The sequence below is a fragment of the Triticum urartu genome, chromosome 4A (assembly GCF_056163025.1).
Source record: "Triticum urartu cultivar PI428250 chromosome 4A, HENAU_Tu73, whole genome shotgun sequence".
Classification (NCBI taxonomy): domain Eukaryota; kingdom Viridiplantae; phylum Streptophyta; class Magnoliopsida; order Poales; family Poaceae; genus Triticum; species Triticum urartu.
The window spans coordinates 83965015-83977479 of NC_141876.1; the positions used below are offsets into that span (position 1 = coordinate 83965015).

The 12465-nt window shown below is 43.7% G+C and overlaps 1 protein-coding gene across 1 annotated transcript; it reads left to right on the top strand.

The window, feature by feature from the left end:
* Positions 1-332: 332 nt before the first annotated feature.
* TMN1 (transmembrane nine 1) lies at positions 333-7281 on the top strand. Its single transcript, XM_048713837.2, has 12 exons — positions 333-591; positions 2852-3044; positions 3153-3257; positions 3387-3404; positions 3498-3586; positions 3663-3815; positions 3979-4113; positions 4589-4755; positions 5889-5983; positions 6125-6498; positions 6618-6891; positions 6987-7281. Exons 1-12 carry the CDS (start codon positions 505-507, stop codon positions 7052-7054), a joined length of 1758 nt encoding a protein of 585 aa, XP_048569794.1. The 5' UTR covers positions 333-504; the 3' UTR covers positions 7055-7281.
* The last annotated feature ends 5184 nt before the right edge of the window (positions 7282-12465 follow it).

Consider the following 12465-nt stretch of genomic DNA (forward strand, 5'->3'; position numbering starts at 1 on the left):
GAGATGAGGGGAGGGGCAGCGCGCGCGTGGGGGGGGGGGCGGAGAAGGGGAGGGAGCGGCGATGGAAGGGAAGATGTGAGGTTTTCCTTCCTGAGGAAAGCAAATCCTCCTGGTTATCTTGCCACGACATACAAAGATTATTTTCTTCAATCAAAACGAGACGGTCCTGCCCAACCCGTTCGCTAGCTCGAGTTTTCTTTTGTCCTATCTGTGCCGACGTGGCTAGCACAAGAGATCCCTCTTGCGCTACCCGTAATGGGTTTAAATGTGTTTTGGAAAAGCAGATTTCATCGAAGGTGAGAGAAAACAACAAATACTGCATTCCCCAGGTACCTCCCGCAAAACCGTAGCCCCAAATTCTCGTTCCTATGGGGAGGCAGCTCGTGCTCGGGCAAGACTGAGACGAGACCAACCGCGCAGGCAGGCTCGGGAGGGCGACGCAAACCCCCTAACCAGCGCCCACCCTCCACCCCAGATCTCGCGGCCGCCGCCGACGCCGACGAGATGCTCCTCCTCCGCGGCCTCCTCCTCGCCGCGCTCCTCGCCGTCGCGCGGCCGCCCCTGGCGTCCGCCTCCGAGTCCGACCACAAGGTGCGCACCGCGGTTCCACTACCATAGTCCCTCGGTACTCCCATACCCTAGATCCGAGCCTCCTATGCGTATGTCGTCGGGATCCCTCGAGGCGCCGTGCCGGATCTGGACGAAGCCGTGCGTTGTTACGGGTTAATGTTGCCTGGGTGTTGCATGCTTGGTTCGAGGTCGCGGCGTGATCTGTCGCTCTGTGATGTGATGGGTTTCGCGCTTGGGATATTGGTTGTTACCTACTTGCGAGAGGATGGTCTTCATGGCGTGCTTTGAGAGGCTAATTGACCTTGTTTGCTACAAGAGAACATTAGAGAGCCGCATTAGGACAAAAGTGATTTTGGAGCCTTGGTGGTATGTACTTTCGAAACAACTCTGGGGCAGGGAAATGGCTGTAACTGTGTTATTGTCCGAATTTTCAGCGCATGCAATGGTTAGGATGAGATACCTCACCTGAATGTTGTTATGGACAAACATTTAAGACAAACTTAAGTAGTTAGAGAAACTTTTTGTGCCCTTGGATAGGGCTCTACCTGGCATTGTGTTGTCCATTTAAATGAATGTTATGCCTTATTAGTTTTTGGATAAATTTCAGTACAATTCCTTTAGAACCATTTCATCAGATGTGATGGTCATAGGTGCATTAGTCTGTTGCATATCATGGAAACTGAATAACAATATCCCAAGGCTCTCTTTGGTTGTATTCTGTTGTGCTGCACAGCGCACACTGAATCATGTGATAGCTGAGTAATGTAGTATTTTTTTTTTTTTTGAGGGTGGTTGTGGAGCAAGTTTGCTGTTACTATTCCAAGATTAAAGTTATCAAGTAATATACCGATACAACATTTGGAATCCACTCTGCAACCAAACAGAGGTCATGGTGTAATGTTTATCTCTTATTTATTTTCCAGCTAAGGTCTTGTTTACTCTGTAATGTCGCTCAAATATCAAAATATGTAGGCATGTGCTGATTAGTGACAAACAATGTTGGAATACATGGTAATTAATTGCAAGAGTTAAGCCCATGGATAATTTATTTGACCCTAAGAAGGGAATTTTTTTGGGTGACTTCAAATTTCTGAGTAATACATTTAAGTTGATGTGTACTGCCATAAAAATTGCCATGAGAAAGATGCTTCTTTTATTTTCATTCTGGTCGATACTTTAACTGGTCTACAATCCCAAATGTTTTTGAACGGTGAAGTGCTCTTCACAATCAACAAGTCAGCCATGGAATTTATATTTTCTCAAATGTTTTTGAATGGTGAAGTGCTCTTCACAATGAACAAGTCAGCCATGGACCTTAAATTTTAAAGTTTCTCTGTTTTTTCTTTGTCTTGTTTTGGGTCTGTTTGCCATCATGGTGACCAGTGTGTCGAAAGCAATTTTTTCTTCTTCTATATTAGTTTTTGGATAAATTTCAGTACAATTCCTTTAGAATCATTTCATCAGATGTGATGGTCATAGGTGCATTAGTCTGTAGCATATCATGGAAACCGAATAACAATATCCCAAGGTTCTCTTTGGTTGTATTCTGTTGTGCTGCACAACGTACACTGAATCATGTGATAGCTTAGTAATGTAGTATAGTTTTTTTTGAGAGTGGTTGTGGAGCAAGTTTGCTGTTACTATTCCAAGATTAAAGTTATCAAGTAATATACCGAGACACTATTTGGAATCCACTCCGCAATCAAACAGAGGTCTTGGTGTAATGTTTGGCTCTTATTTGTTTTCCAGCTAAGGTTTTGTTTACTCCGTAATGTCGCTCAAATATCAAAATATGTAGGAACACATGGTAATGCAAGAGTTAAACCTATGGATAATTTATTCGACCCTAAGAAGGGAATTTTTTTGCTGACTTCAAATTTCTGAGTAATATATTTAAGTTGACGTATACTGCCATAAAAATTGCCATGAGAAAGATGCTTCTTTTATTTTCATTCTGGTCGATACTTTAACTGGTCAACAATCCCAAATGTTTCTGAACGGTGAAGTGCTCTTCACAATCAACCAAGTCAGCCATGGAATTTAAAATTTCTCAAATGTTCTTGAATGGTGAAGTGCTCTTCACAATGAACAAGTCAGCCATGGACCTTAATTTTTTAAAGTTTCTCTGTTTTTTCTATGTCTTGTTTTGGGTCTGTTTGCATCATGGTGACCAGTGGCGAAAGCATCTTTTTTTCTTCTTCTATCTGCTGATATGCAATCATACTGAGAACATGTTTTGCCATTACTAAAGTATTGCAGCTTCTTATATGTCTGTGTGCAGTACAAAATTTCAGAACCAGTTAAGCTCTGGGTAAACAAGGTTGGCCCGTACAACAATCCTCAGGAAACATACAACTATTACAGCCTTCCGTTTTGTCTACCAGCTGAAAACCCTGCACATAAATGGGGTGGACTTGGAGAGGTTCTGGGTGGAAATGAGCTGATTGATAGTCAGATTGATATACAGTTTTTGAGTATGTTGATCTTGCTTGCACATCCTTGTTTTTTTAGAACTTTTGATTGTGAATTGCTTAAATGCATGTTCTTTTGTACTAAGTGATGATTAATCTCTTTTGTTTCAGAAAATGTGGACAAGGGCCCCGTTTGCACAATTGAACTTGATGCTAAAAAGGTTCAGCAATTTACTGATGCCATTGAAAGCTCATACTGGTTTGAGCTTTTCATAGGTATGAAGATCCATATTTGGTTAATTCTTCTGTGTTGCTGCACATATTTTTCTTGTTTTGAATGTGACTTTTGGTTCTGACATTCTTTGTACGTAATTCTTCCTTTGCCTGCCGTGTGAAACCACCTAGATGATCTGCCGTTGTGGGGTAAGTAATTCTAAACTGAAATGGCCCATCCTCCTTTAATGTTTTCTAGCCTTTATATCATTTTGATAATCAAGTGAGTTTTCATCTGAGCAGGTTTTGTTGGGGAGACTGACAAAAACAATGAAAACAAGCACTATCTTTACACACACAAGAATATTGTTGTTAAATACAACGGTAACAGGGTACGTGTTGCACTTATTTGTGATCTTAAAAATTAGCGAAAACCGATATATACTGGTTAATTAAATTTTCCTGTAGGTAATTCATGTCAATCTCACTCAAGAGTCACCTAAGCTTCTTGAAGCTGGAAGAAAATTGGACATGACATATTCAGTTAAGTGGGTGCAAACAAATGTGGCATTTGCACGGCGTTTTGAAGTTTACTTGGACTACCCATTCTTCGAGCACCAGGTAATTCTTGTTCACATTGGTGGCCAGTCTTGAATTTTTTAGGAAGGATTTTGGTGGTGTCATTTTCAGCACTGTCATGTTGATTCTAACAAAGAGGTAGACTATGCTTTCTGTCCAAAGAAATCGCAAGAACACTAAAGTGAGTTCCAACTTTTCATTTCAGATTCATTGGTTCTCCATCTTCAATTCTTTCATGATGGTCATTTTCTTAACTGGTTTAGTATCAATGATATTGATGAGGACCCTGAGAAATGATTATGCAAAATATGCTCGTGAAGATGATGATCTTGAGTCACTTGTAAGTACCGAATCTTGGCACTTCTGTTAAATCATGTACTCCTGCTGGACTCCGGTAACATAACCTGTCTCTTTTCATTCTTGTGACCTCTTGTGATAGTTTGGCCATGGGTCTTATTATATCATTATCATATTGTAGAAGTCACAGAAGTATAGCATTACAAGAGTATTGAGAAGATGAACCTATACATCATTTCCATGCAAGGGGCTAAATATCTAGGAATACATAATTAGTTAAAGTAGTGGCACAGAGTCAGTGAATTTTTTAGCCTGCCGAAGCCACAAGCCTATAAGTATGATCTATGGCTATAAGCCGCATTGATGCGTTCTGCTGCTGTTAAACATCAATCTGGTTGATTACCTCACTGGCATTTGATTGTGGCTAGCATAAATATTTGAATATACAGAACGAATCAGTTGCCATGATTCTCATTGATTTCACTTGATCAGCGTGTTAAGCTATGATTTCTTTTCAGGAAAGGGATGTTAGTGAGGAATCTGGATGGAAGCTTGTTCATGGAGATGTATTTCGACCTCCACGCAACCTAATGTTTCTGTCTGCTGTTGTTGGCATTGGCACTCAGATGGCAGCTCTTATCCTGCTTGTTATTGTACTTGCCATTGTTGGTATGCTTTATGTTGGGTAAGCTCAAAACCAGCTTTCACGTCTTCTTTTTTCTGCAGTGCTTTTGCAGAATTAGAAGGTACATAGTTGGAAGTAGTTTTGGATCCCTGGATGTGTTATCTGTAAATCAGTTCATACACATTTCCAAAGGTGCTGAAGATTACATATTATAGATGAATGAACATATATAGTGTCTTATCTGCTGCATTCACACCGAAGGTGGAGACTAGGGATATCTGGATATATGGTATAGAAGTTAAACATGCCATTATCTTTGGTATGAACATTTACCAGTGGCAAGGCAGCAGCAAGCTAGGGCTGATAGCCAGTTAAGAATAAGATAAGTAAGTTGTGTTTTTTAATAGGAATAGGAGATTTGGCTCTCCGATTTGTAAAGTGCATGAATAGAGAATTGTGATTTCATGCCATCTCACAGTTCTCCAAAAATCTTTTGAATCAAAGAGCCCCCGGTTGATTTCCCTAGAGAGAAGATTTGTTTAGATTTGGTTGTTAGGATCCCGCTCTATAAAGCAGCCTATGCACACAGTTGGATTAAGCAAGAAAATGAAGTTTTTTTTAGTTATTCTTCCTGCCTTTCCTCCATGTGGGTTGTGTGCTGATCACTTCCCTAACACAAATCTTAGATCTGTAATATTCATTTCTTGCCAAGGTAGGATACCTCGATAAAATTGCTGGGTTTGCATTATCCAGCAATAACATTTGTTAAAGTAGCTCTATGGACTTCTGGTGCAGTGGTCTTATTACTGGGAATGCACAACTCTATACCATAGCATGGTGTTCAGATATCTGAAATTCTGAAGTTAGAAAAAGGCACATTTATAATTCAGTCTAGAGAACATGAAAATCAGTAAAGATACAAAGTTTACTTCTTTAATCATGTGAAGTAACTGAATATAAAACTGATCTTGGATTTTGTAATAGTGTTTAGCTAGTATCAGTTTCCATTAGCTTTTTCATGTAACTGAAATATTATACTCCATTTGCCAGAGAAGGAGCAAACAGCACAACCTTACTGTGTTCTGATGACCTGACATCTTTCATTTTGTTATATAAAAATGATTTTTCAGCTAGTATAAATTTCCATTAGTGTCCCTCCCCTTGTTACTGATACATTGTACTCTATTTGTCAGACGAGGAGCTATTATCACAACCTTTATCGTGTGCTACGCGCTTACATCTTTCATTTCTGGATATGTTAGTGGCGGCCTCTACTCAAGGAATGGCGGTATGGTCCTCCACATGTTTTGTTCTTATTTCCTTGGTAGAATTTCCCTATGTTATTCTGCTATCCCAAGTAGATTCCTGAGTTTGAGAATTGTCAGTTCCTGTGTTCTTTATCTTACTTGTGGATTCCTTTATTCGGCAGGCAAAAACTGGATAAAGTCTATGGTCCTTACCGCGTCCCTTTTTCCATTCTTGTGCTTTTCAATCGGGCTAGTGTTGAACACCATTGCTATCTTCTACCATTCATTAGCGGCTATACCATTTGGCACAATGGTTGTCATATTTGTCCTCTGGGCTTTTATCTCTTTCCCACTGGTGCTATTGGGAACAGTAGTTGGTAGAAACTGGAGTGGTGCTCCCAATAACCCATGCCGTGTGAAGACAATCCCACGTCCTATTCCTGAGAAGAAGTGGTACCTAACACCTTCTGTTATCTCATTGATGGGTGGGCTTCTTCCCTTCGGCAGCATTTTCATCGAGATGTACTTCGTGTTCACTTCATTCTGGAACTACAAGGTAAAAAAAGCAGCATGTTGGCAAACTTTGCTGTGAAGTAAATATGTCTATGTACTTCTATTTGAGTTTCATTTCGTTTAAATTGATGGATAATTGACAGCTTCTTTTGCCCTTGGCAGGTGTACTATGTTTATGGCTTCATGTTGCTAGTCTTTGTCATCCTCCTAATCGTAACAGTATGTGTCACTATTGTGGGCACTTATTTCTTGTTGAATGCTGAGAACTATCATTGGCAATGGACGTCGTTCTTCTCGGCTGCATCAACCGCCTTGTATGTATATCTATACGCAATATACTATTATCATGTGAAGACAAAGATGTCAGGCTTTTTCCAGACAAGCTTCTACTTCGGCTACACGTTGATGTTCTGTCTGGGGCTAGGCATACTTTGTGGTGAGCCTTGAAACTTACATGTGGTTATTCTATTTCAAATCAGTATTTGGTCTCTTTTGACCGTTATTTGAAGTCTGACACTGTTTTTATTTTAGGTGCTATTGGCTATCTGGGGTCAACTCTGTTTGTCAGGAGAATCTACAGAAACATCAAATGCGACTAAACTGCTTCTTTGGTTCTGTAGGCTATTAGCACTTAGCAGATCATGTGTTGTTGAGTAATGCTTCGAAGATTCTAATTAACTTTTGGAAACTATACAGAGGTGGTTCTCCCATTGTTTACCTTGGTACTTACCTTTTTGGTCTATATCTACCTCCGTCATCAAACTCGCACTATAAATGTATACCTATATTAGTTCGGAATTAGTCTCAGCACTGGGATTTACATCTAGTCCCCATGTTACGAAATATATGACGTTTAAGCAGTTCAAATGAATGAACTGCTTAAACGTCAGGAGGGTGTAGCTTATCTTTTTACGGCGGCCCTCTGGTTTATGTTCTGCTGAACTAGATGTGCCCCTACCATGGGTTGCAGCATTCAGACTCTGTTTTATGCTGCATATAAAAGCAAACCAATACGCTGAGGTTACGGTCTGAATGAGAACGCACGTTGAATGGGTTTTTGCTGGTTTCCATTTGCCATCCAGAACTGTTAGCCAACCAGGTCAAACGAGCAACTATATTTTGTTACTCCTATTTCAGTTAGCTGTCACTGCACTCTGCAGTGACCAGTTCTGAATTTGTTTTTGTAACAATAAATGCTTTTGTTATTTTCATGTGTACATTTTATCCAAGGACTACGATGGCAGAGGGAAACTTGTAGCATCGGATCCCGCGTTGATCCTAGACGTGCGGATGATATGGGCAGTATAGTTTTGTTCCCTGAGTAGCGTGTATAGAGGCGAACCAGGTCCACGCGGGAAGAAAATGAGCTATTTGGTTGTTTGCGTCCATTGTTGGACCTGCATCGCTTGGAACTTAAAGCAGCTCCCAGCTAGGCCAGTTAGGAACGTTCAAATCGGTAGTTTTTTCAGAATGAACCCTTTGGGATGCACGTGGGTGGCGGTGGTTGCACGCGAGGAGCCACGCTTGAGAATTCGTGTTGTTTCCTGAAGCGCCGACAATAATTATCCTCATCTCCCCTCATCGCTCTCACTCTCTTTCCACTCTTCCATTTGCTTCGGCGGCGGCGATCAACGGATCGGAGATCAGCAAGGCGACCATCTATCGGACTTCACCAGCGTTAGCAACATCACCCGCAACACTTCGGCCATGACGGTAAGCCATATTTCACTTCATAACTTACTATTTTGCATTTTTTTCGCGTTTAGATATGATCCACGTTCCAGGGGAATCGGGGTAAATAGCCATATGATTGATCATAACTTAACGATGAGTACTAAGTAGCCATGGATTTCAGGGTTTCGATCCGGATTGAGTACAAGGGGGAACAGTGATTGAGGGTTAATCTTACACGATAGCTTCAAATCTTGGCCTTGGCGACCTGGAGGCGCTTGGAGCGGTGGGGACCCTTGGCCTTGTTCTTGTCCTCCGGCTGGATCACACCGTCTCATCGTCCTCACCGGAGTCCAGATCGAATGGCAAAGTACGGTGGCATGGCTCTGGCGCCGTGACCAGCATCTCTACCACTTCTTCTTCCTCTTCCTGTTCCAAACCGATGACCTCTAGCGCCACTAAAGTCCTATTCCAGTATGCTGCGACACACTGGTCTTGAGGAGCCATGTACTCCCTGCACTTGGCCCACCTTGCCCTCTGTTTAGCATCGCCGGAGTCGGCCTGATTCATGGACCAACGAAGGATGTCGACTGACATAGAGCCCTTCACTGGGCCAGGAGTCAGCGTCTTAAACTCCTCCGCCATTGCCTTCTTGACCACATCGTCTACCTCCTTGTGCATGTCTTCCATGCTGGTGAAGTTCGATCACACTTCCATAATGTTTTCGAACTTGGTGCGGTCACCGAGCGAGCACTCGAGTAAGAAAGCCCTCCATCCAATGCCCCATGGGAAGGGGTTGGGGTTGGAGAAGGAGTTCATGGCAATGGATAGGAGGAAGAGTGAGAGATAGAGAGATTTAGCTGAGTGCGGTTGTGGGTAAGTACTGAACGTCAAGCTGTGTAAATATAGGGGCTTCGGACGATAGGTTTTAATGATGATCAACCTTTGAAGTTTGTGCTCTTCATAACGCCATGAACTTTGCGCTGTTCATAACGCCATGAACTTTGTGCCGTTCATAACGCAGATTGAGAAGGAGAACAAGGGCAAGGAGGTGGTACTGCCCATGAACAAGGGCAAGTAGGTGGTTGATCCCTTGGGGGTGGTGTCGCACATGACCGAGGAGGTGCCGCCCATGGATGACGTCGTGGTGGAAGAGCCCCGTAGCGGCAAGCGCCGGAACTACGAGCACTACCATGAGGAGGGTGGGCCAACTCACTTATGCAAGCTCATCCTTGCCCCGAAGCTCGAGTGCATACCAAGGCCCCTAGACTTCACCAAGCACTTCCCAGCCGTGCCAACGGAGTTCAAACTCAAGATGAACACCGACTGCTCATGGAGGGTCACTATGAGGCTGATGAACGACAGGGTCACCCTCAATCAGGGTTGGGCCACCTTTGCTGACGTCCATCAGATCAAGATCGAGTACATGATGACCTTCAAGTTGTTGACTCCCGACACGCTTAAGGTGATTGTATTCAACAACGGCGGCATTGAAGTGGTGACCAAGTGTGGGAGGCACGACGACACCTTCACCGTGAACGCCTAGAACAGTTCTCCGTTGCTCCAGCTGGTTTAGTATCGACTATGGCGTACTGCTTTGCTTGAAAATTGCTATCTTTAAGTGTGATACTATGTTTAAAACTGCTTGCTGTGGTTTAGAACTGTGTTAATATGCTATCTTTTGTGTGTCTTTGGGTTTTTCTACACGCCCCTGTGTGCTGGTAACCTCACCACCTCGCCGAAGAGGTTACCAGACAACAGGCGTTGCATGAAACCAAACACCATGCATGCCTTGTGTTTCTGCCTAAACAAGCGGGCAACCAAATAGACCACCTTTCGTCACACCCCACGCAGGCTAGAGGGTATGCAGGCAAACAAACAACATGCAAATGGTGTTTTTTTGCCTGTTTTCCCTCAGCAATGCCCAACTAGGTCAAGCATGCAATATAGGCAAAAGTTTCTATGAGAAGCAAGCACGCCCAACATCTCTGTCGGCGCCTGAGGCGACAAGGGTTCCGAGGGGATCTTCCGGCCATGTTTGCACTCATTGGCGGGGCGAGCTCGCAATCCTGGGAATGATGGCTGGTGGCCTCTAAAGGAAATATGCCCTAGAGCAATAATAAAGTTTTTATTTTATATCTCCTTATTCATGATAAAGGTTTATTATTCATGCTAGAATTGTATTGATCGGAAACATAAATACATGTGTGAATACATAAACAAATACCGTGTCCCTAGTAAGCCTCTACTAGACTAGCTCGTTGATCAAAGATGGTTAATGTTTCCTAACCATAGACATGTGTTGTCATTTGATAACGGGATCACATCATTAGGAGAATGATGTGATGGACAAGACCCATCCGTTAGCTTAGCATAATGATCGTTCAGTTTTACTGCTATTGCTTTCTTAATGTCAAATACATATTCCTTCGACTATGAGATTATACAACTCCCGGATACCGGAGGAATACCTTGTGTGCTATCAAACATCACAACATAACTGGGTGATCATAAAGGTGCTCTACAGGTATGTCCGAAGGTGTTTGTTGAGTTGGCATAGATCGAGATTAGGATTTGTCACTCCAAGTATCGGAGAGGTATCTCCGGGCCCTCTCGGTAATACACATCATAAGCTTGCAAGCAAATGACTAAAGAAGTTAGTCACAAGGTGATGTATTACGGAACGAGTAAAGAGACTTGCCGGTAACGAGATTGAACCATGTATGAAGATACCGACGATCGAATCTCGGGCAAGTAACATACCGATGGACAAAGGGAATTACGTATGTTATCATAATAGTTCGACTGATAAAGATCTTCGTAGAATATATAGGAGCTAATATGGGCATCCAGGTTCCGCTATTGGTTATTGACCGGAGAGGTGTCTCGGTCATGTCTACATAGTTCTCGAACCCGTAGGGTCCGCACGCTTAATGTTCGTTGATGATATAATGTTATATGAGTTATATGTTTTGGTGACCGAATGTTGTTCGGAGTCCCGGATGAGACCACAGACATGACGAGGAGTCCCGAAATGGTCGAGAGGTAAATATTGATATATAGGACGATGATATTTGGACACGGGAAGTGTTTTAGGACGTACCGGGAAGGAATCGGGTCACCGGAAGGGGTTCGGGGCACCCACCGGCAAGTTATGGGCCTTATGGGCCAAAGTGTTGAGGAACGCAGTAATTTCAAAAAAATTCCTATGCACACGCAAGATCAGGGTGATGCATAGCAACGAGAGGGGAGTGTTGTCCACGTACCCTCTTAGACCGTAAGCGGAAGCGTTATGACAACGCGGTTGATGTAGTCGTACGTCTTCACGATCGACCGATCCTAGTACCGAAAGTACGGCACCTCCGCGATCTGCACACGTTCGGCTCAGTGACGTCACACAAACTCACGATCCAGCAGAGTGTCGAGGGAGAGCTTCGTCAGCACGACGGCGTGATGACGGTGATGATGATGCTACCGGAACAGGGCTTCGCCTAAGCACCGCTACGATATGACCGAGGTGGATTATGGTGGAGGGGGGCACCGCACACGGCTAAGAGATCAATGATCAACTTGTGTGTCTATGGGGTTCCCCCCTCCCCCGCATATAAAGGAGTGGAGGTGGGGGGAGGGCCGGCCCTCTATGGCGTGCCCTGGAGGAGTCCTACTCCCTCCGGGAGTAGGATTCCCCCTTCCCTAGTTGGACTAGGAGAGAAGGAAGCGGAGAGAGGGAGGAAGGAAAGGGGGGCGCCCCCCTCCTTCCTAGTCCATTTCGGACCAGAGGGGGAGGGGGCGCGCGGCCTGCCGTGGCTCCCTCTCTCTCTCCACTAAAGCCCATTAGGGCCCATATAGTCCCCACGGGGTTCCGGTAACCCCCCGGTACTCCCGTATATCCCAAACTCACTCGGAACCTTTCCGATGTACAAACATAGGCTTCCAATATATCGATCTTTATGTCTCGACCATTTCGAGACTCCTCGTCATGCCCGTGATCACATCCGGGACTCTGAACAACATTCGGTTCATCAAAACACATAAACTCATAATACCGATCGTCGCCGAACGTTAAGCGTGCGGACCCTACGGGTTCGAGAACTATGTAGACATGACCGAGACATGTCTCCGGTCAATAACCAATAGCGGAACTTGGATGTTCATATTGGCTCCCACATATTCTACGAAGATCTTTATTGGTCAAACCGCATAACGATATACATTGTTCCCTTTGTCATTGGTATGTTACTTGCCCGAGATTCGATCGTTGGTATCTCAATACCTAGTTCAATCTCGTTACCGGCAAGTCTCTTTACTCGTTCTGTAATGCTACATCCCGCAACTAGCT

What these genes read in the sequence shown, in the direction of transcription:
- TMN1 (XM_048713837.2), top strand. Translation starts at nt 505, where the DNA reads ATGCTCCTCCTCCGCGGCCTCCTCCTCGCCGCGCTCCTCGCCGTCGCG. An exon ending in GTTGGTATGCTTTATGTTGG is followed by an intron (nt 4,756 to 5,888) that starts GTAAGCTCAAAA and finishes TCTATTTGTCAG; the next exon opens with ACGAGGAGCTATTATCACAA. An exon ending in CCTCTACTCAAGGAATGGCG is followed by an intron (nt 5,984 to 6,124) that starts GTATGGTCCTCC and finishes TTTATTCGGCAG; the next exon opens with GCAAAAACTGGATAAAGTCT.